This window comes from Aulonocara stuartgranti, assembly GCF_965226115.1.
Source record: "Aulonocara stuartgranti genome assembly, chromosome: 1".
Lineage (NCBI taxonomy): Eukaryota > Metazoa > Chordata > Actinopteri > Cichliformes > Cichlidae > Aulonocara > Aulonocara stuartgranti.
Window position 1 is genome coordinate 5860913 of NC_138939.1, and position 24149 is coordinate 5885061.

Consider the following 24149-nt stretch of genomic DNA (forward strand, 5'->3'; position numbering starts at 1 on the left):
TAGAAACTCACAGGGACTTTGACCCAATGTTGCCCTATTGTTTTTCTTACTCCCTAGCATACTGCATGCTCAACCCTGTGTTGGACGACCAAGGTTAGAGGCTAAGTTTAAGTAGTTTAGCTCTGAAAAAGGTGGAAGGTCTGCTGCCCTTTCACAGCTGCATTCCACAGCAAGTAAAAACACCTGCAGTGTACATTTTGCAGCAGTAGTTCAACATAGCTTATACAGAACACAAAGCCCACCGAGGGAAGCAAAGGTTAAGCTATGCGTTTATTGTTCGCATTTGATATGTCAGTTTTATACTACTAATAGGAAAGACCTTTTCTTTATGAAATACTGTGTCTAATTTTAAACATCTATATTTTATGCAGATGGAAGATTTGTATGAGTTTTATGGCCACATAGAAACAACAGAAAGCCAATAAAACTGATTTGGGTAAAATGTTTCCACATTTTCATTTGAGACACTGTCAAGTAACAATTTAAGGATAATTCCATAGTCTCAACCTGACATGTTTCCCATTGGTGTGACTGTTGTTCCTCCTTGGGTCATGCAAACGTTTTTTACTAGTTTTTCTCCCTGCAGCTTCCCAATATGAACACATACAATTTCAACATGAATCATATTAAATGTTTGCTTTTGAGTCTGATCCAAAACAAACACAGAAATTAGCCATCTGGAGGAGCTACAGAACCTACAGAAGAATTGTAATGGGACTTTAAAATTTACTGTGGTGCTTCAATATGTTACCACATCCTCCCTGACTCAGAGAAGAGAGGACTATGTGTATTTCCAGGCTTCTGTCTGCTCTGTTTTCTCCTGTCCCAAACTCCTTTTTTCTCTTGCTGTGAGGAGTTTCTCTCTGACAAGGTCAGGGGATGTGGTACTTCCCCAAGTCTCCTCACAGGTTTCCCATCATTTCCAGTCTGGACCAACTGCTGCTGCAGAGATAAACACACCACATGTGGTCAGATGTGACTGTCCTTCACATTCTCTTTCTTCTCCTTTTCTTCATTCTTGCTCCTAATCTTTCAATTGTCTAATCAGCCCGCGTTGTGCTTCTGTCACACTGCATCTCAGCTCTCTTCTTTTGCGTTTCCTCCTTCTTCCAGGTCCTCCTCCCAATCCATCTCCACTTTCCTTCCTCACCTCCTCTTGTCCTCCTCTGTCAGCGAGCAGAAAGCATTAACTCTCGTTTTGGTTGGGTTCTGGAGAGAGGAGAGGATTAAATTTCCCACGAAGGGTAATTCTTATCTGGAAAGTGTCCAGACTGAAAGATGGTGCTGAGGATGTTTATATTAATCTCACCTACATCTGCCTACAGCTACCTCACTGTAGACACAGACAGGGAGTGCGTCTGTGGGAGGATTAGTTCACCCTGTCGTTAATCTCGCACACTCCCCAAACAGAATTAGGTAGTAAGGTTTGACATAAAAAGCTTCTAGTCAAACTACACATATGGGAAAATACAGTAAAACAATGTTTTAAGACATATGGTCCACTACAATTTACTGGCCACTCATGCAGAATTGCTATAAAAAGATAAGGTATTAATCAAGTAAAAATGAGTATGAGAAACACAAAGTAGTCAATTTCATGAGATGGCCCTCAGTTGTAGTATGAGACTAAGTCTTGTGAGTTTAAGATTGGATGCATTACAAAAAAATACATATTTGCAGTACATCGTCCTATCCTGACAGGAATCACATGTTGCAGTGCACTGGTATCCTGTCTACTGTTCTCATACTAATACCAGGTTTCACGTGCTAAAACATATTTAAGTGAAAACCAGTGTGTACAGACAACAGAACAGAAACAGAGATTCATAACTGCATGGATTAACAGATTTGCTTGTTTTAAACTAAGACCCCGAATATGTCGATCATACAATATACCTCCATTATACAAACCCTCCATTAAAACAAAAAGCTTACTCAGGCAATATATTTGTTAAAAACCATGACCTAGGTAACATTTTGAGGTAAAGGTGCTTTTATTTCTTTAGGAAAAGATTTTAAAGCATATATCAAGTTCTCCAAGGGCCCTCTGGTGGCTACAGGACCCATAAACAAGTCAGGCTAACAGAGATGCACCCATGGCTTCACATCAGAACGGGCAAATAAAGGTGTCCAATGGATAGCTCTGCAAAACGCACCACTCGGGGGGGGGGGGTTTCTTTTCTTCTTCTTTTTTAATCTAAGACATTGAATTATTAATTATGCTGTGATGCTTATCACTACTAAAGAGGAGTAAAATGTCTGGAAATCATGTCTTAATTTAAGTAATCAGCTGCAGTCATAAAGATTTAAAATACTATCTGGAATGTGTAAATGAATGCGTAATAACACATTCAATGAATATGGGAAAACTATATTGCTGACATGCTGTAGTACTTAGTAATTTTCTCAGACTGTTCACCATCTGTTTAGTAAATGAACTGCAAAGATAATTCAACAAGAAATGATCGTTTCTGTTTTTGGCTTTTTTTTATTATTTTTTTTATAAAATCTTGGCTATGGTCATTTTTTTTAAATGTAAGTTGTTACACCGTGCTTTCGCTGATCTGGACCACTTCAGATTAAATTAGGATATATGTGGCCCTGTCACAGTCCACTAGTCCTCCTCTGCCAACTTGCCCTCTATCTTTCTCTCCTGTCTGTGTGGGGGTGTGTGTTCACTCTGGCTTCTTTGCTTCTCGACCAGCACACCTGGAAGCAATCTGGTGATAACTCACCTGTGTGCAAGCCTGTGATTACTCATCTCCTACTTACGGCTGAAGATTCCTTTCAGCTAATGCCTGATTGTTGCATCAGCAGTGGTAGTGTAGCTCAAGCTTGCTTTGGACCCACCTGATTCTCCTTGCGTGCAGATGCTTCCTGCTTGCTTTCATTCTGTAGTGCAAAATTTGTGGAGAAAAAGGAACCTGAAAAAAAAAACAAGTTATCTGGAAGTTATCTACCTGCTCCCTTTGTTTACACCACATGAAAGAAAGACAAAGCATTTCTCAGTTTCTGCTTTATTGACTGTTCTGACTTGCATATTTACAATAAACCTATTACAATTTTACTCTGGAGACCTGCATTTGAGTACAGATCTGGTTTGTTTTTTGACAGGTACAGAAACTTTAGATTTTTGTTTCCACACTCTTGATTACACAAAACAGCTTAACTGAGGTCTCTGTTGAGTCTATTAGCTGGATCTCCGTATGTAACTTGTCTTTACATTTGCTTTTGCACATGAATACTGTTACGTCCCCAGCTAGGGCCGTAACAATACACTGAGAGCCACTGAAAATCAAATTCCTTTTATAAGTACATCCATGTGCAGGCAATAATGTTCACTTGCAGTTCAGATTTTAATTCATTTTAGTTCATTCTTCAGGCGATGAACACAAACTTTTCATTAACATGGACAAATCATATTAGCATAGAAACGTTTTCAACAACAAAAAAAGAGGCAGATACTTGCAGCCATTGGTTATAGCCGTAGGTTTAAGGTGGTCATAAAGGACGTTTGGGGGTCATTTTAAAAGTATATGTTTAAAGAAAAATTAATATTAATCTGTGCAGAGGATAATATATATGTTGATCATAAATGTCACCATTATTATTACTATTGTTATAAAATATAAAAGAAATAATATCTCTACCAGCTTACTTGTTGTCAGAAAGCTGGTAGAGATATTCAGTCCAATTACTGTGGAGACAAAATCAATGGAAACTATGCTTGTTTGAGAGAAAATACCTTCACGTTGAATTGCTATAGGTCAAGCTGTTATTTGTATAGTGTCATTGACAGCTTAACCCGTGTGTTGTGAATTATTTTCAGCAGTGAAATTGAGCTTGTTTCCTTTTAATTAAGCAATGGATTGGTGCCAAAATTGCCACTAAACATGTTTGTCATGGATCAAAAACCACACGAGTGCTAATTGATTATGGAGTCTCCATAGAGCAAATAACCTCCCCGAGGTTAGACTCATTTGAAACTTGGCCAGATAATAACTGTGCCTGTTTAGTATCCACAATGATTTTAGCATTAGTTGAATTGCTGAAATCAGTGTAGACATGTTCTTCACTTAATGAAGGAGGACAGCGTCAACACAATGTCACCCTCTGGTTTGTGGACACCTGAATCTGACTGAGAGACTGATAATACTGTAGTGATGGCCTAAAAGATACTCTGTCTTGTTCTCTCTAGGTAATAAAATAAACATACTGTAAACAGCAGACTCATTAGGAAAATGTTTATTAAGGTGACAGATCAAATGTGCAGTTCAGCCATTTTCTCAAAGGTTTCTACAGCCTACAGTCTGATATGTTTTTGAAATTAAAGGAGTCATCCTATCCCAGTCATTACAAAAAACACAGGTTTATAGTGCTTCCACAATTGCTTCACTTTTGAGACATTTCAAAGTACTCTTTGAATAAAAAAAAATCTAATCTGCACACATGCTGAAACAATCTTTCATCTCTGAGCTACATGTAGCAGTAGGAGTAGGAGTGCAGACGGATCTCCTGTGAATGTCCAACTTTCCAAATGAGTTCAGCTTTGCTTAGACACTACCACTTTAAGCAGGTCGTCTAGACAGAGTCACGATGACCTGCTGAAAATATGAAGAAAAATGTGAAGAAAATGTGGCTACATGTAAATCTGGAGCAATAACGTTTCCACAATGCAGAAAGAACATTTCTGGAGATTCAAATTTAAGGCAGACTCATTTACTCTGTTTACTTGGTACAAAAGAGAAAAGGTTAACCGCATGTCTCACCTCAATTCTAAGGCTATTTCTTCACTGGGAATAATTTTATATTTCAAATATTCTAATCATTCTTTCATTCGGGCAAGGTACCTTCTAATCTTTTGTCTACAGTTCAGCAGAGATCTTGTGTAAAAGTCCCTCTCAGTGCCAGTGCTGTTCTCTGTGTGTGTCTAGGCTCGCTGCCAGCCCTAATATGAAATATTGATAGATATGTGTCACCTTGGCGTTATTGATGACAGATGCTGAGTTATGAGACTGCAGCAGCATCAGTGTGTCATAACGCGAGCAAACAGCTTCAGAAAAAGAACCCTGATACACTGCTGTCCCCTGCCTTACGGGGAACATACTCACTGCCTACTTTATTATGTATAGCTGTTCAATTGCTTGTTAATCTAATCTCAGCCAATCACATGGCAGGAAAATCTGTGCATTTAGTCATGTAGACATGGTTACAATGACCCGCTGAAGTATCTGAAACATCAGAATGGTCTTTTAAGTGACTTTGAACATGTGCGCATGATTTCTTGTGTGGGATGGGTCGGTCCGAGTATTTCAGAAACTGCTGATCTACTGTGATTTTCACTCACAGCCATCTCTAGGACTTAAAGAGAATAGTCCAGAAAAGAGCAACTATCCACTGAGTATCAATGCCTTTCTGATGACAGATATCAGAGCGATGTGACCAGACAATTCTTCAAGACCCATAAAAGCCCTCTTTACAACAAGGGTATGCAGAAAAGTATCTGCAAATGCACAACATATTAATCCTTGAAGCAGATGTGCTACAGCAACAGAAGATCACACCAGGTGACACTCCAGTCAACTAAAAACAGGAAATTGAGGCTGATTGTCACAGGATCACCAACATTAGACAACAGAAGATTAGAAACATGTTGCCTGGTCAGATGTGTCTTGATGCTCAAATAATATCAAAATGGTTTCTTGAACATGGACATGACTGAGTTCACTGTGCTCGACAATCACTAGGTCTCAATCCAACTGAGCACCTTTGGGATGTGGCAAAATGACAGATTCGTATCATGTAGGTGCAGCACAGAAATCTGCAGCAACTATGTGATACTGTCATGTCAATATGGACCAAAATCTTAAAACCTTGCTGAATCTATAGTTTTATGAATTAGGGCAGTTCTGAAAGTAAAAGGGGATCAACATATAACTGCTTTAAATTTCTCAATCCACAGTCCTCCTCCCTGATCCCAGTATTGAGCGCATTCTTTCTGACAATTTCTGTAATTTTCTGAAAACAGCGATAGAAATATAAAAATCCACTTACTGTACAGGAACTAAGCAAAGTTTCAGTAGCTCTCGCTTTTATAGTCTTTACAGAGTGGGGGGGTTTTTTGCACCATAAAGTGCAGCTTTATGAAAGCCTCCCAGGGAAGACTGACTGACAGTGTGTGCAGGTATTTCCAAATTTTAATCATCATTGCATCTTACCCTTTTCCACCACTTCTGGTTCTTCATTCTTCCATTCGAACATTTTTTCCCCTAGAGTCTCAGGCAGGCAAATTTTGCACAAACTGAAAAGTGGATTCAAACCACTCACTCAAATGAAATGTTTTCATTTGGTGCATAAGCCTTAAAAATGATTTTCTAGATATCAGCTTGAAGGCCCATTGTATGTGTCCATTGACATTTCTCATGCAAATACCTTATCTACAATGTTGCTTGGCACATAGGTATAAAAAAAATCACTTTTCTACACTCTGGGAAAGTCTTCCCCTTGCATAGATAAAAAAAAATGTAATACAAAGAGTCAAAACTGACCTTGCTTGCCATTGTAGGATTCTCTTTAATGTTTCTATTGGAAAATACTGTCTGAGCCAGAGGGGATTTTTGATACAATACTGCAGGCGGTCAGAATACAAATGCATTTATACATGAGGCCTTATGGGTATACCGGGACTTTGAGATGAATGCTGTTAGCATATGGTTTATTTAACTTTAGTTATTTTTAGAGTAAAGGATGTAACAGGAACAAATGCAACATACCACAGCATATATACCCTAGACAAACTCGCAGAAAATCAGATGAGAGGTTATTCCTTGAAACCTATTCCAGCTTGACCCAAATGAAGATCTGCAAGAGGGCATTGTGCAGTTTTCACTGGATGCTCACTCTTATTACTAAACTGTCCTGAAACCAACTCACAGAGCACCCCAGTTGCCTGGCAATGCAGAAATATATCAACGATGTTGATATATTTGATATATATAAACACAGCCTGGGTGTTTATTGTCTTATGTAGTCTGGAAGAAGAGTGGATGGTGGGGTGGGTGCAGTTTTCTCTGTGGTGGGGTTGGGTGGACTGTCCTGGGCTCTGTGGGGCCGGGAGGCGCTGCTGCGCTGGGCCCCGGTCTGGATGGGCCTGGGCCCCCTCTCCCTGGTGGGTCGCGGGGTATGGGGGTGCCCACTGGGGTCAGCGGGGGCCACCTACAGGAACCAAAGAAATCCATTTTATCATCCCAATGCCAGACTTCACGGGAAACTGGATCAGAGATGTTTGGGTAGCATGAGGGTACCTACACAATATTAAGGCAGTTTTGTTGATGTGGTGTAGATTATATATGGATGACAACCACCTGTGGGAACAGCTGTATAAATTCTCCTGTAGTTGGCTGCCTGCAGACTAAACACATCATAGCAGCATTTTATCTACAGTCAGGCTTTCGCTCACATATCAAACCAGATAGCAGCAAGGGAGAAAGCAGGCAGATGTTCTGCTGTATTATAGCAGGAGGTGTGATAGAGATATAGATGTGGGAATGTTGTGCTCACCGCTATGGGATGAAGTTCCTCTGTTTCAACAGTCAGTCAGAGCACACCACATGGGTTTGTCATCTGCGATTATGCTCACCATGATGACAACACATTTCCAGAGAAATGTATGGCTGCTGTTCTGTGGGATGTGTGTGGATATAATGACATGAATATGACTGGAGAGATATATTTATGATGAAATGCCTCCTCATATGCACTTCATTTATCTACCAGCAAAACGCTCTTCTTTCCCTCAAAGAATCCCTGCATGACCACACTGTAATTTATAAGTGGTGTTTCAAATTCACACCAGTTCGTAATTATTCATTTATTCTAATCTAATAATCAGTTGAAACACTCTTTTGATTTCATTTGCTTTAGTTCTGGCATGAAAAGCCCCTCATATTTGGATTGCTCACTGTTGGTTGCTAATGTCCCATCTTGTTTGTTTCCATTCAGCCAAACACTAGGGAACTCGCCAGTTCCCACTTTTTTGCATTTCCCCCCTAGTGGACAAGTTAAAAGGCCCTCTGACTGCTCTCACCATGTGTACCCTTTGATCAGAGAGCAAAAAAAGCAAAAGCAAAAGAACGAACACAAAAGCTCCTTGATTCAAAGGTTTTTATGTAGGAGACATTTAATGGAGTCCACAATGTGATTTGAAAACACAAATTAATATTAAATATAATGTAAAACAAAGTGCTGCATAACAGCTCCTTGCTTCATGGACTTGTTTGGATCATTAATATATTTCGACATTACTTTGGTAAGTTGGTAAGAAAGTTACACCTTTGAAATATAACTGAAACTATATGAATTGCATTTCTTGGACTCTGCTGCATTCTAGTGGACCGATGGTGCATCAGTTTGAGACTTCAGCGGTACATCTGTACAATATTACTGAGCTGCATCTCAATGCTCTCTAATATGATTTAGTTTTCAATACAAGAAAGGCTTTTTTTTCTCAATATCATCTTATTTATGATTCAGGCCATGAGAAAATAGGACATAATGCCTGAATGGTAATCTATTTATGAGTGGCGTTCCCTGGTGTTTGAAAGCAGAGCTCCTTTCTCAATGAAAGCACGGCTCTTTATCATACATCCCAAAGTGTTTAACTAATTGGGAAGAAATGAAAAGCCTTCTTGAGGTTACTTGTTTAAATTAATGCTTAGGGATTCCTTTTGGATTTGCCTCGATGTGGAAAACATTCATTCAACAAGACAGGCAAAAGCTCTTCTCACCAGAGTCGACTTGAATATATCGAGTATGAGGCAGAGCTCATTTATCTTCTCTGGCTTTTTCCACCCTGTCTGCCTGTCAGTCAGTGTTGCAAGACAGCAGCTCACGCAGACTCAGTGCTGAGATGCAGATTGATAAGGGGTTCAGTCAACATGAGGGGGTGTAACTGGTAGGATGCAGCACAATGCCAAACACACCCCCTCGGGGATATCAGTTACACTCCATTTCTGCTGCAGTTTTATAAGAAACATGAGATTTTAGCTTCATGTAAAGTAATTATATATTTAGAATCAAAGGGGTTGGAAGTGACATTTGGCCTCTTTACTCATTCACAAGCACAATTCACAACAGGAAGTCACAGAGAGAAAAATGTTTGTAGTTTTTGTGATAACTTTATTCTTTCAAACCACAGTTTGGAGTTAAAAATACTCCTTTTGAATGACAGAGGCAAAGAACACACACCGACACACTCAAACAGACCATGACGAGGTTGGGCAGATTCATCACAGTGATGATATTCAAAGAGGCACGCTTTAAAATAAGTCAAAAGGAGCCTTATCATTTCTAGTTAAGGATGGCAGAAATCTTTTCTGTTTCCCACGTTTAACAAAACATCAGTTTCTTAGGGAGGCTCAGTCCCAGACTTTGGATGAGCAGTACTCATTGTCAAAAAGAGGACTATTGTGGAGAAAAAAGGCCTCGCAAAAGCTCTGTTTTGTGACCTGTAATACTGAGAGAAACCCTCACAATTGTTATGCTAACAGTACCTATTGTCATGCGTATTCTCTGCATGCACAAAAATAAGAGGACACAGAGTTCCTTTAAGAGTACAGCAAACACCTAACTTTGTTCGTATTTTGAATTCTACATTTCTAAATTTTATGTAATTCACTAAATTAAAAAGAAAGACATTTTAGAATGTGTGCACACATTTCTAATGTGTTTCTAATGCCAAAGAGCCAGAGCCAGCCTGTTAACAAGGCCATGCTGCATTTTGATTGAGACTGCTACATTTTGGATGAACCATATATGAAATAAAGACAGAAGTTACTGCCCTCTGCTTTGCATGATAAGTCACATGATGTCCAGGGAATCAAATTCACCAGTGTAAGAACCACCTTTCTCCTGATATAGTATGACCTTGAAACTTCTATGTAACATCTACAAGTTATTGCTGGTGACCTACAATGTATTGCACAGCTGTTACTTAGCACAGCTCACTGAAGTATAATTTCTGACATAGCTGACAGCTAGAATGCAGAGAATTTAAAACCAATTTCTCAGCACCAACAACAAAAATCATAAAGCAATAGTTCAACAAACAGTTCAAGCTTTGTGATAAACAATTTCTCTCTTGCAGACCAGAATGTAGATGCTGAGTTAAGCTAAGTCTCCTGGATGTACAGTATATGAATTGCAAAACAAAGTGCAGATATGCTAATCAAAAACATTCAGATAGCAGGGAAAAAGAGCTAGCTAGTTGTGTGGTGACATTAGCTAGTTATGAGTAAAATGTAAAGATATAAGATAAATAATCTCTGGATAAACACTTCTGTTCTGGACAAGTAACACACAAATTTGTATCGCTAAAACAAAGTGAACACATGATCTACTTTAGAATTATCCCTAATGATTACAATTTTATTTTTATAGCTATTTTTATTTCCTTGAGCAAACTGCAGACATGCTAATCTCTGAAAAAAATAGCTTGCTAAAGTGGTACTGCTGAAGACTGAAGTTATGCATATAATGCATTATAATGCATATCAAGAATGGGGGACAGTCCACTGTTTTCAACTGGTATTGGGCTAAAAAAGCTCATAATTTAACTAACAGTGCATGGGTCATCCTTGCAGGGCTTAACATCCCCCTGCAGCAACTGGATCACAACAGCCTTGGTCAAGTAGCTGGAGGTGCCTCTCTTTCCCACTGGTGGTGTGTTGTAGAATTCCTCCATGTCATCCTGGGACAAGTAAAGTCAGGGTCAGATGATAAAATATGTCTTTAAAAAGTACCTAAACCAACGAGCTGCAAGTACGAAGAGGCTGTTCATGAATTAGATGCAATAAAGGAGGAAAAAAATCAACAGGATTAAATCTGACAAATGTAATAAGACTCTAATGAATTGGAAAATGTCAGTGTTAACCCTTCAACAATTTAATTAAATTGAACCCACCTTAATATAACTGGAACAGAAGATAAAAGATTTTAGAGGATCAATTTAAGAAGGTGATGTTACAATTTTGTGGTAGACACTAAGGTCACGTTTAAAGAGGAAAAAGAAAGTATATTACAGGTCACCCTAAGGTTGAGACACATTACCTGTTTCTCCATTCCTTCAAAGCGGCTGCGATCTCTCTGGAAATCCCTGAAGGCTTCCTTCACCAGATTGTCCAGATCCACCTTTTCACTGAATTCCAACTCCGGGTTCCTCTCCAGAACTATGGACACCACCATCAGCAACTATGGGCAACCGGAGCGAGGGCAAGACGTTAATATTAATAACAATGAAGACAGTCTCAAAATTACTGAAATCTAATCATTGTAAACCACAGGAACAGTCGATACCAGGATGAGTAAAATCCTTCAATACTTTGATTCTATTTGTTGGTGCTGATGAACGGGCCTGTTTACCTCCACTATGATTTGTCTGTACTCGGGCAGAACAATGTTCTTCAGCGTGTCCTCCACCAGCAGGGAGAAATTCATCTCATACATGGTCATGTCAGACAACGTGGGTTGCTGCAAAGAGATGAGGATATAGGAGATGAGATAAATGTGATTAATGGGAGAAAAAAAATGTAATGGAACATGTCTTTGCATGTTTGCGACCAGCAAAATATGGTCATGCTGCAGTGCTACAGTATACATGAGACCTACTGTAGACATCAAAAAAGTTTGTGTTGCTTGTTAAAGCTTTACTCTTCCATGTATTTCAACAAATTAAGCTAGAAACACTTCACAATAACATGAACCTGTTGTATTTTAAATAATGTTAAAACACTGTGAGCAGAAATAGCTAATCAAGTCACACTAACTGAATCTACTGACCAAACAACCAGCAGTTATAAATAATTCTTCACAGAAAATCGGTGAATGACTCCAGAAGTCCAGACATCACCATATTTATGAAGGTTCTAGTCCATAATTACTGATATTAGTGCTAATTCACATTTCGTAAAGTATGCATGCGAACTGCATGGATTCTGCTTGTGTACAGACTTTACAGGTCTTTACTCCCAAACAAGCAGCAGCTAAAGGTGGCTGCAATAAAATGCCTGTCAATGCATCTCAGGGGAGCAAACTCCATATGTGGTGGTGTCTACGTGCTTTAGATTTCAGGCCACAGTGGAGCCAAAGGGCTATAACCTGCAGTGAAGCCTGTTAGGAGGCAAGGCACATTTTCACAAATGGAGTAAAAACTACTAACTACTACATGTCAAGCAGAACATTTGTGCAGAAAGCCATCTTCATTTCCAGTGTTTCCACATTTTAGCAGAGCAACTATCCATGTGGCGGTCATATGAGCATTATCGAGACTTTAAAAGTAGTTACTTTACCAACAGTTAAAGTTGGTTTAGTCAATTAAGGGTTTCATTAAAAGGTTTATGCACAAGTACTTATTCTGTATTTCTTCATGAGAGTCATGCCTGCATATGCAAACATATTAATGATTTACCAAAAAAGAATTTCTGGCCTACAGAAATTTTCCACACAGATTAAAAAAAAGTGATTCTTTTACAGCACACAACACACAGTGTCATCATTAATCAGCATGGGTCAGAGTAATTATCTAGCAGCAAAGTGGGGGTAGGCGGGTACCTGTGGTAGGTGGTTCCCAGCTACCACAATACCATTTGGGGTCCTCTCCAGGATCTGCCACACACGATCATAAAAGCCCAAAGGGGTCCTGTTCAGAGAGCCATCGATCTGACGCTTGTTCAGCCAAGACCTGAGGCGAAACGAGGAAGAAACTGCTGAACACATCTTAGTAACAGGCAAAATATGAGGATGCCAGCCTTTGTGCCAAAGGAAAATTGTCTGTGAGCTGGTGTGTATTAGATCAGATGAGATAAGATAAGATTTTCATAATTGCCAAGGGGAAATTGGGTTGTGGCAGCCGCAGATAATAAGATATGAATGTAGACAAGAAAGAAGATAAAATAATTAAAGTCAAAAAGATTATACAAAAAGTAGAGGCATTAAGATAAAGACACAGCATCTTCAAAGGCAGATCTGTGAGTTAATATAAGGAGAAAGCACGGATAACGCTCTTGATAAAGTGCGATAATGTGTGTTTGTACGATGCGTGTTCGTGTGTGAGTGAAAGAGAGAGAATACCTGCCAGTGTGCTGCGGCTGCAGCACGTCCAGCAGAAGCTGCTTGATGTCGCTGGGGGAGAGCTGGTAGATGTCCTGGGGTGGCATGTCTCCTGCCACGATCTTCAGTTCATGTTTCATAGCCTGGACAATCCATCTGGAAGTCCACATAATACACATGTGCTGTTATCAATGGTGGCACTGAGCCCTGCACAGCTCACATCAATATGATCACTTAGGGATAAATTGATTCACACGTATATAACTGATAAAATAAGTTCTAATCCATCACTGTTTAGTGTAACTGCAGACAATAGTCAAGTGCACAGGTAAAAAACTGCCTTTTTAGTCTGCTGGGATTACACCTTCACAGGGTTTTATTCATGCTCACACACAGGATGCAGATAATTCAAAGGTTTAAAAAAACAAACAAAACAAGGATGAAGTCAAATCTGCCACAGGTACATGTGCTTTTTCATTTTAATGAGCTGGAAAACAACGCATAATTTCTGACTGTGCCCCTTGTGAGAAGCCATTTTTTACAGCTTGCTTAACTTATTTACAATGCCACCTTCTTGTGCTCTCCAGTGTTTTTGTAAAGTTTTTATATGTCACAGCCTTGGTCTGAGAAATAATGGATATGTCCAAAAATAACTAATATTAAGTAATTTCTTGATCAAACGTGTCACCTTGTGCTGCTATTACTGCTTTGATTAGCTAACATGAGGGCTTCTTTCTATAGTTTGTACTAGAATGAACAGCAGGGAGGGAAGAATTACAGCTGCCCCATCCTGCTCAAATTCATCTAGCTTCACTAAATACACTTGGGTTACCCGACTCTGATCTTGATCATGCCACTGAACAGCTCAGGGTTGTTGGAGATAATGCATCCGATGTGGATGACCATCTCTTGCTGCAGAACAGCCTCCCGCTCCCCACCATAAGGGGAGCATTTGCTGTAGATGATGCCCTGGATCACCCCTGGAGACAGTGGGTTAGAGATCACCTCTTCCTCGTGTCCAAATAGACCAAGGGTCACCTGGTAATCACAGGAAACACCACAGACACATACATATGTACACACAGACACACACAGACAGCAAACATCACGTTGGTTAGAAAGTTTTGCAGTCCGGCAAATCTGCAAAAGTGTGTATGTGCAGAGGCGAGCATGAGCGCAGTACTTCTCTAAGGTGTAATTCTTACAAGTATCCTTTTTCCATCAATCTAAAATTGGCCTCCTCTCTCAGAGTCACATAAAAGTGAGTAGGAAAAATTACAGATCTCAAGATTCCACTTTTGTATTTGTTTCTTCTGAAGCCATCTCAAGAAAATTACACCTCAGCAGTCTAACTGATGAGAGGACACGCTTTTACTCTCGTCTTCAGCTGATGAAATCTAGCACTGAGATGTATCTTTCATCTATACATCTAAATGGATTCGAACTGAGTACAAAGAAGACAAGCTGGAAATAAAGTTTGGGTACAGCCGAGTTTAAATTCAAGGGGAATGCTTTGTTGGATTTCAATAACGACGAGAAATTTAATCAAAACTCAAGTCAGAATTGACTTAAATGGGGTGGTGCCTCTTATTTTTTCCAACTGAGCTGTTATTGTAAGCAGAGGAACACAGGCGTCTCAAATTTTAAATCAGCTTTTCCAATCATGTTGAGAGGAGCATTCCCTCCGGTAGGCAATCTATATGCAGATTCACACCTTGAGCTACTTGAGCATAATGAAATGCCTAAAACTGCTCAGAAGGGTAAAAATGAGGCAAGATAACTGACACTCTTGAGAGGAGGCTAATCTCTGAATAACACTTGACAGAAAATGATGCGCCGAAACTCATCCAGCGTGAGGGAGTGGCATCAGGCAAATTCACGGGTCACAATATATCAATTGGCATATGGAGTGTGTCTAGACACGGTGCAGATTAGGACTCTATGGTAGTCACACCAGCAGCGCTACTATAACTACAGCTTATATGGACACACAATGGAGGCGAGCTGTGATGATTGATATGAGCATGCAGCTGGCCTAAGCAATTCCCACAGGACGACAGCTTGAGGAGCTTTAAACCAAATATTTCAACTTTAATTTTTTTCCTAATCAGTGAACATTAAAATTATTATCCCAACATGCCACCAACATTTTTTCAGACATAATTTGCCGAAAGGATTGTCACTAATCAGGCCCTGCAGTCTGTGTGTCCACTTACCTGCTTGCCATGCACTAAAACACTAGTAATACTGGGGGCAAGGCTGTCCACTAGCTTAGATAACAGACTGGCAGCAAGACGGACAACAGACCTAGTGGGCGAAAAGACACAAGAACATTCTTTACACCACGACAGATAATGACTAACAGCTAAGACTGCAGCCTCATTTAATTAAAGTTTAAAAAAATAAATGTATAATCATTGCAATTCTTCCAATATTTGATTAAATACTCTTTAAAGTATTAAATCAGAATCAGAATCGCGTTCATTGGCCATGTATATGCACAGACACATACAAGGAATTTGGTTCTGGTAGATGGTGACTCTCAAGCACAGCAATGTATATTTCAACAATGTAAGCAACACAATTCACCCACCCACCCACCCACCCACCCACCCACCCACACACACACACACACACACACATACAGATATATACAGCTACACATACATACACAAGCTGTGTAAACCAACCATAAATCACCAATCTAAATCTAAAAGTCAAACACATGACTAGAAAATGTGTCCCTATAAATAACATCTAAAAGTTTGTCATCTCCTAAAATATTTTAATGTTCACTAATTTCTGATTGCATTGTTCAGGATTCAGCGCAACCTTCAAACTGCCTCCTCGGGCCTGCAGGAATCCTATGAGGAAAAAATCAGCACACAAACTGTTCACAAATCTTCACATGGTAGCCCACAACCAAGCCTGCTATCGACACACATCCACAACACAGAAGCAGGGAACACATGGAATACTTAATTAATGGGGGGCATGGATATAATCAGCTGAAACACAACCTCCTCTTATTATATGCTGCGAATATCTTTTTTGTGTGTGTTTCTGTGTGAAAGCGTGTGTGTGTGTGTGTGTGTGTATCTGTAGAGTTATTCAGTGCTTAAACCTGCAGAAATACAAGGGCACATCTTGAATACAATGAATAAAAAAGGTAACAAAGCTTTAACGTTTAGAAGGCATGATGTGGTGTCAATCCACCGATGCTTTGTTGGGGAACCTATTTCAAGCTTCACTTCCTGGCCCATGTTAGGTAAATGAGAAAGTAAATTGAACTGAGTATTGATGCCATTTGCCAGCAAGCTGAAAACCTGCCTGCAGACAATTTTTTTTTAACTTGACAGCATAATCAAATTTCTTTATGCTAAAATCCTATTAATTAACAAAAAACAGCATACAATAAAAGTTGTCATTTCAGGCAACTGGATACAAAATCAAATAAAAACACCGAGGGGAACAAAAGCTCACAAGTTGTGACAACCATTTGTAGTATTTGGTCAGTTTTTTGTGAGACAGGCCAGCAGTACACCACAAACAAAAAGGAATTTTGGCAGTTTTATAGACAAAGATCAAAAAGAGAAATGCAGAGATTTCTTGACAACATAAAACACTGTACCCTGATTTGATGTTTTCATTTACCCATATCATTGCCTTAGAAGACCCGTATATTATTTCAAAAATTACTGAATGTCTTCTGTGCATCTGTTGTGCAAGATCTAACAACAGACACAGAAAAAGGCAGTCAATTTGGCTCAGTTATGTATTCCACAAATTTTATACCACATTTGTTCTAATATTACATTATGTGTGTTGCCAGCTCCCGCAGTAGCTATGAAGCACTTTCATCTAGCAAACAAATAAATTGGACCTGTGGCTGCAAGTCAAATTCTGTTTCATTTGCAGTATACAGCCAGCCTTAGAGAAACATGTGATGCTAAAAAATAAATTATATATGTATATCAAAACAGCAGAAGTGAAGGGCGAGCCACTGTGATGGTTAATGGAGAGAGAAAGCCCGTACAGCCTGTGTCAAGGCGCCTGCTAGCTTGGCAAAGCTGCCTCATCCAAACTGACGACTGTGTGAGAGTTAGCTGTGTTCTATATTTCTAACCCCAGTGGTTTCACTAGGAATACGTTTATCTCCTTGATATGCTAAGATATTAGCCTATTCGTGTTTTTCCAACACCTGCTAGTCAATTAAATAACACTAAGATGCTAAATCTTATTCTTTTAAACACATCTCTAATAGCTAGATAACTCTAGGGGCATTAAGTGGCCACTGCTTATGTTCACATATTGTAAGCATTGTATAAGTTTTATGCATATTTATTGAACTTGTTTAAAAAAGAATGAACTCCAAATTCAGTTTAATGTTTTCTTTCACACCTCTAAATGACCTGCCTAAGAAGAATCCAAAGTGTGGATGGGCTGAACCTCACACAGCTCTAGGAAAGCTTTTTCGACAGCAAGCTAGCCAACTAACCGGTGCTACTCATGCACGGACTTGACTCCATCTCTGCCTGAACATTACCTGTTTCCCATGCACCAGAATTGTGGTGATGTGAGGAGCTATAGAGCTGGCAAACTTCTTGGTAATAGCTGCAGCATGGCGCACTGCCAGCCTACAGTTCAGCCAGATTAAATGACAGTTATTTTGAAGTGTTTATGAAGATTACACAACAGGTCTATATACAAGCAACTGCTTAAAAGAACCCTCGCTAAAGTACAGAGAAAAATCCTCATATAGTTCACATCTCATTCAATTTTCAAACTCCATTCCAAGTTCTTTTATTACACACACGAAGAATGTTAGCAAAGGCAAAAACCGAAAATCAAATCAGGACAAATATAATGTAATCCAAAGAAATGTAGGAACAGAAGGCTGAACTGCTGCAAAAAGGTCTATGAACAGATTTTAATAGTGCATGTGTGTGTGTGTGTGTGTGAGAATATCAGACCAAAGTTTTCGGCTGCCAGCTCTTCTGTAGATTCTCTCCAATTCTTCCATCATGTTCTCTATAATTACAACAAAACGTTCAGACGTTAAAAAAAACTTCAAAGAGAAATAGAGTTGTATTTAAATTAATAAGATGTAACTGATGAATGCATCAATTTTTAAGGTAGAAAACAGTTTAGATGATGTCAGGCAAAACTGGGAAGTGGAAATTCCTCGATTTAAACAGATTTGCTGTTAATTTGTGAAAGTACAGCTTTTAGTTGCTCTCTAGCTCACAATGCGAGTGCTTACCATCTTTGGCAAGGAAGTCCGATCCTTCTCTCCTCAGAAGGATGCTAGCAAGCTGAGCCTGACTTGCCAAGCAGTCACAGTCCTTTACAATGATACACATTCAGATGAAAGGGATGATGAGCCTTCCATACAAAAACAGTATAGTTAAACATTTCAGCCAAGATCATTTCTGTTTGACAGTAGGGCTCTGTTCTGGGAAAGCAGAGGCAAAGACCCCGGGGGGAACAAAGCTGAGCATGCATCAGTGACAACAGGCACGACACTGATTAAGTCAGACATGGCATAAAAGGAAGAGCTGGAGGGGCTTCTGCCAGTCTTGGTAATGCTGTTCGGATAAAAGATTACCATTTAATTAGCAGCTATAGCGACAACAGTGAGGAAAAGTTTATGCCCTGCCCATTTTACTCACAGTACTCTTTAGTTAAGAGAATGTGTTATTTTTGGGTACTTTTTGAACAACTCACATGGAACTTCTGAATGATCTCATTGGTGGACTTGTTCTGCCACTCCTCCACATTAATCTCAGGCTGCTGCTCCAGGTCGGAGACGTTGGGCGTGCTTGTTTGTCTTTTCACCTTGGAGTGCTTAGGCAGCTCCAGCTCCTCAAAGCTTTTAAACTCTGGGATCCTGTTCACACACACACAGATACAGATACAGACAAATTATATTTTTTGTGTTATCCGCAGCTTTGCTTTCACATTTAAAGCAGTAAATGAAAATAAAGCTGGTATCACTTAGACACTTTGATTTATGCAGTAATTATGGCAAAAACACTGACATCTGTCAAAGGGAGCATAAACACTAGAGGGACTCTTACTCTGCTTCGTTGATACGCAGGAAGTCCAGTTGCTCCACAAATGCCCCAGATATCAGGGTCTAAATGATTGATAAGGACAGTGCACATCAAAGAAATTGTCAAGTGACTTTTTTTTTTTTGGTGAATTTAGCATTCAAGAGATTCTGCAGTACTGCACTGACAAAGTACTTCTAAAAGCCTACTCAGGAGCTGCGTAGATCCCAGAGGGGAAGTTTGTCGGGTTACTCGGTTTACAAAACAACCGTTTAAATAATGCAGTTTGTACCAGATAACAAATGGAGTAGTAAGGTGTGCAATAAGTTCACGCTTACAATTTTTACAAATGTGTACTGTTGCAGTGACAAGTGAGTGTCTTACACGGTAATGCGATGATAAAAGTTTGAGCATTTTAAAAGCATAGCTGTGTAGGAGTGCAGTTCGGTTTGCCTTTCTCCTGTGGTCTAAATGTGATATTAGCCATTCCAACTGAAGTTAACTCCAAAACAAAAATAAGAGGCGTAGGAGAGGAGCCATCCTGCTCCCCATAACAATGAGATGATGAAGAGCAAATGTTTCAAAGCTGTAGGAGTTAGCTGTGTTGCGAATGGCAAATAGGCAAAGGGAAGGAAAAACTTGAAAGCAAAAAAAGAAAAAGAAAGGATCATATGAGGAAGTCTCTGCTGAACACCACAAACACACTGGAAGTGAAGTTTAAGTTAGAAAACTGTCATAAACTTTGCAAAGTTACCAGTGTGCAAATAATCCTGGTTCTACCTTGGCCTAATTTTCTGGGTTTTTGAAATCATGAATACTGTGTTCAAAATCATTCAATGTAGACATATTTGAACCATGCAGTTAAAACTGAGGATGATCTACAGGTTAGCTTTAAGGTTAACTGTAAATTTGGGAATAGCCCTACGAAGATTTCCATGATGCACCAAATTGAGATATAATATGGACAAGGCACCAGCAAAATAAAGCAGCTTTTTTCTATCCCTTTATAACAATCGCACATACACATCTGCACTTTGACGGATGCATAAGGGCTAATTAAGCATTCACTATCTTGTCCAATGACGCCAAGGGTTGGACCAATAACCATCCAATTAGTGGACAAGCTGCTCTACCTCCTGAGCTACCAGAAGTACTCAAAATCTAGCAAATAAGAAAAAATATAATCTGATTTTACTTTGAATATGCTTTATGGTCCTGACTCTTCTTCGGATTGTAGGCACTGCAACATCTACTGAACACTGACTAATGAACCATATAGGCAGAGGTTATTTCATAGCATTTGTAACACTTGTTTCATCCATTTCATAACGCCAATAAGCCACATTTATTTATTCATTTATGCACTTAGACTTAATTTTATTTACCTCTGAGTAGGTCAAAACCCACACAGAAGGAAAAGACTTGTCTTCTATAAATATAACATTTAATTCCATGCTGTCATCCAAATTCAAGCCATAAAAAAACCTTCACTCACACAGTCCCAGTCACCTTTTTTAACATTCAGAGCTCAAAGCAGCTTTAGCCTTCTCAAGCCAACAATGATAGTCAGAGCTAAAAGAAGGGAGCAGCCTGTATACTTCTGTCTCTACGGCTGCTTTTATAAAAGCCCCCACAATAAGCAAACAATCAAAAGTGGAGGAAAAGTAGTGGTGATATTGATTCTGTGCTTGCTTGGAAATGTAAGAATATGTGAATCTAAGAGCATGATTGATCAGTTAAATGTAGGATTGACCCATTCTGATGATCACACAAGAAAGAGAGGTTCTAGTTGTAGAAATATATGATATGATATGAAATATATTCAACGTGTTCAACACATAAGAAGAACCAAACCTAACCAAATACATGCCCAGTGGCCTCTCTTAAGTATTCAGATATAATCCTATGAAATAAAATCATAATAAAGTCAAGCTATCAACTGCAATAGCCTTTTATGTTCACTGGTGTCTAGCACTAAATCTACCATCCTGTTTCAGTATCATGTCAGCTTACGATGTGCTGCTGTATCTGTCTATTTTTGTTACATTTCATATTTTGACAAGAATTATTTTGAATAACTACAAAATGCAGTCAAAGCAATTACATTAAACTAGATAGTAGGGCTATGTTAACCCTGCGACAGACTGGCGACCTGTCCAGGGTGTACCCCGCTCCTCGCCCTATGCCAGCTGGGATAAGCTCCAGCAACCCCCGCGACCCTGAAAAGGATAAGCGGAAGCAAATGGATGGATGGAGAGATAGTAGCTAGTATCTCAGTGTCAAAGAAACTTGCCTCACATTGCTTTTGCTGTTTCACACATAAAATCCAGGCCATGTTGGAAAACCATTTCAGGTCATTGTTCACAGTGCCTCAAGTGGACATAGTCCATTTCAGGTTTCAAGTGGAAAGACTCCATTAGGTTTAGGTGAGCAAGCTACCTGATTAGTGTGTGCAGGATGCAGAACACACGATACCCACTGGCCTCACTGTGAATTCACCAGACAGTTACCTGCTATAGTCTCTAATGGGCACAGACAGAAATCGCCCTCGCTTTGCAATGAGAGTTGCCAGGATTAAATCTGTTTGATCTAACTGGATCCAACTACTGTAGAAAGCTTCGGTGCTGCAGGTCATGTTCGACTTTTGTGTGGGTTTTTTCATTTAGTTGACCAGTTTGATTGTTTAAGTGTTGATTAAAGCATATCTTTGACATTTGCACTGCAAACAAAAACATAATTAACCGGATCCACAAACCTGAAGTCTGTCAACATGAACTTTGACTTCTCCGATGCTGCCCTTCTTGAATGAGGCCAGCATGTCCAAGACTGGGTTAAAGCGGCTTCCTCTGATGAGACAGAAGTTAAAATATTGTGATAAGCTCTCTCTCCTTTCATCACAAGTATCACTGATTTTATTCCAGACATAATATCTGTATTAAACACACTAATAGTATGCAACTGAAGCTTCAGATCAAATGAGTATACTCAGTGCTTTATCTGGTATGTTGTTGACCCCTAGACAGGTCATAATCCCAATCAATAGCAAACTAAAGACTATTGAATTGTTTCTATGAGAGCCCACTGACTCATTCCAGATGCTGTAGCTTGGCTGCTTAAACGTTTGTAGCACATTTAACATATGGCTCCCTGGATAACGGTCAATACTACTGTAATCAGCCCACCAGCCAGGTTATAGTGATACAAATGAGAAACATTATCACCCAATCAGCAAGCAAATGTGCAGTAGCACCTTTCTGCTATAAAGACAGATAGTACATACTGAAGGGAAAAAAATGGAGGGGAGGAGGAGAAACAGAAACATGATTGATGGGGAAAAAAAGCGAAATAAATTCTCTGTCAAGACATTTTGTTGCAAGCTTGAGTCGGATGTTAGACAGAAGATGAGATAGTGAGTGATGTATGACGAGATTGGAGAAGGGAGAGTGCTTTGAGAAAGCGATCATACAGCAGGAAGACCACAAAAAAACGACAAAAGGACTATTATAGAGTGTAAATATTACTTGATGTTATCCTCACGGATGAGAACGAGGAAGAGAGGACGCCCTGGCATCTTCCAGCACTGTTTGATGAACTGCAGGGTGTTCTGGACACACAGACACACACAAACACACAGACACCATTTCATACTTCCAGTACAAAGATTCAACTTTCAGCTTGAATCTGTGGTATTTCTAAAGTTCACTCTGGGTTTAAATTCTTTGACAGTTGTTACATATTAAAAAGTACAACAGCGGCTTAATGACCACATAGGAAACTTAGGTATAGACTGCCTGATAATTTCCTTTAATTAATATTTCAGTCTTGGTATATGCCAATTCCTGCAGTCATACGCTCCTACCGTTTTTCAGTGGCAGGTGCCAATTAATGCTGATAAGCCATTCTTAGCTGGCAATCAGTGTCAGACACTGATGTATGTAGTGCATATATAGAGCAGTCCTGAAAGTATGCAACCATATTAATATCATTAGTCTTTTTATGGAAATATGGAAATAATCAGAAAGTCTGACATTTTTAAAGTAATTAAAAAAGAACAACAAGTTCTGAACCTTCCATGAATTACCACCACGGCTGAGAGATCTGAGTATACAAATGATAACAGTTGAATGTGCTAAATATTTTGGCTACCTGCACTTTGTACATCTCCTGATTCAAAAATGTTCAGTGGTAAGAGGCTACTTTGCACCAACTATTGAAGATTAGCTATTATCAAGCCTAAACAGTTATCACTGGAAAAGCCAGTGATAACTGTAGCCACTATCAGTCCTAGCATTAAGCAGTCTATGACAGCGTGTGCCTTTTCTATTGGGCCAAGTGAAAGCAGTAAGAAATCACATTAAATTACAGATTTCTTGCCTTTTTTGAAAAACAGACTCTTTAAACCAGACAAGCTGAATATATCTCAGTTATTTAAGTTGTGTAAGCACATAAAATCTTGTAAGTTGTGGACTCGTGACATTGGTAAGCTCCATAATGTGACTCTGACTTACCTTAATGTCATCAATCAGCAGCATAACATCTTGGGACAAGTAGAAGTCACTTAGATCAAACACTATTGGGTAACACACCACCGTCTTGCCCAGGATACGATAAATCTAGAGGGAAACGAGCACGCGCGCACACACACGTGCACACACACACGCAAACAAACAGCTGCATTAGAAGACGGATAGCTCACAAGAAGCCACATATACATTATTCTGGATAGCGTATAAAACATGCCATCAATCCTAAGACAGAGGGGGCACACAGGAGTTACACAATCACTCTTGATAACACACACTGATGCAGCACATTCACACAACTGGTAGAAAGCTCCTTTTCACACATACAGATTTTCACAGGGGCACACACACTGATAATGATAATGTCCTCTGGCAGTCAGCCATCTTCCCCATAAATGTTCCATTATTATATTGTCTTAGCAATGCGTTGGGAGACATGATTCATTTGTTTGGCAATGCTTTTGTTTGA

The 24149-nt window shown here is 39.4% G+C and overlaps 1 protein-coding gene across 4 annotated transcripts in view; it reads right to left on the bottom strand.

The window, feature by feature from the left end:
- Nucleotides 1-9156: 9156 nt before the first annotated feature.
- The window catches only part of phkb (phosphorylase kinase, beta), a 107429-nt gene continuing 92436 nt past the window's right edge, over nucleotides 9157-24149 (bottom strand). For 3 of the 4 annotated variants that reach the window (XM_082523269.1, XM_082523267.1, XM_082523270.1), the window contains 14 exons: nucleotides 23666-23770; nucleotides 22679-22761; nucleotides 21913-22003; nucleotides 19185-19243; nucleotides 18832-18994; nucleotides 18368-18449; nucleotides 18078-18135; nucleotides 15321-15411; nucleotides 13937-14142; nucleotides 13126-13260; nucleotides 12607-12736; nucleotides 11419-11526; nucleotides 11107-11247; nucleotides 9157-10747 (listed from right to left, as the gene is read on the bottom strand). In XM_082523269.1, the coding sequence (XP_082379395.1) occupies nucleotides 10610-10747; nucleotides 11107-11247; nucleotides 11419-11526; nucleotides 12607-12736; nucleotides 13126-13260; nucleotides 13937-14142; nucleotides 15321-15411; nucleotides 18078-18135; nucleotides 18368-18449; nucleotides 18832-18994; nucleotides 19185-19243; nucleotides 21913-22003; nucleotides 22679-22761; nucleotides 23666-23770 (1590 nt within the window). In that variant the 3' untranslated portion in view covers nucleotides 9157-10609. Of the gene's footprint in view, nucleotides 10748-11106; nucleotides 11248-11418; nucleotides 11527-12606; nucleotides 12737-13125; nucleotides 13261-13936; nucleotides 14143-15320; nucleotides 15412-17650; nucleotides 17742-18077; nucleotides 18136-18367; nucleotides 18450-18831; nucleotides 18995-19184; nucleotides 19244-21912; nucleotides 22004-22678; nucleotides 22762-23665; nucleotides 23771-24149 lie in introns of all 4 variants that reach the window. The other variant, XM_082523268.1, reaches the window with a different exon arrangement.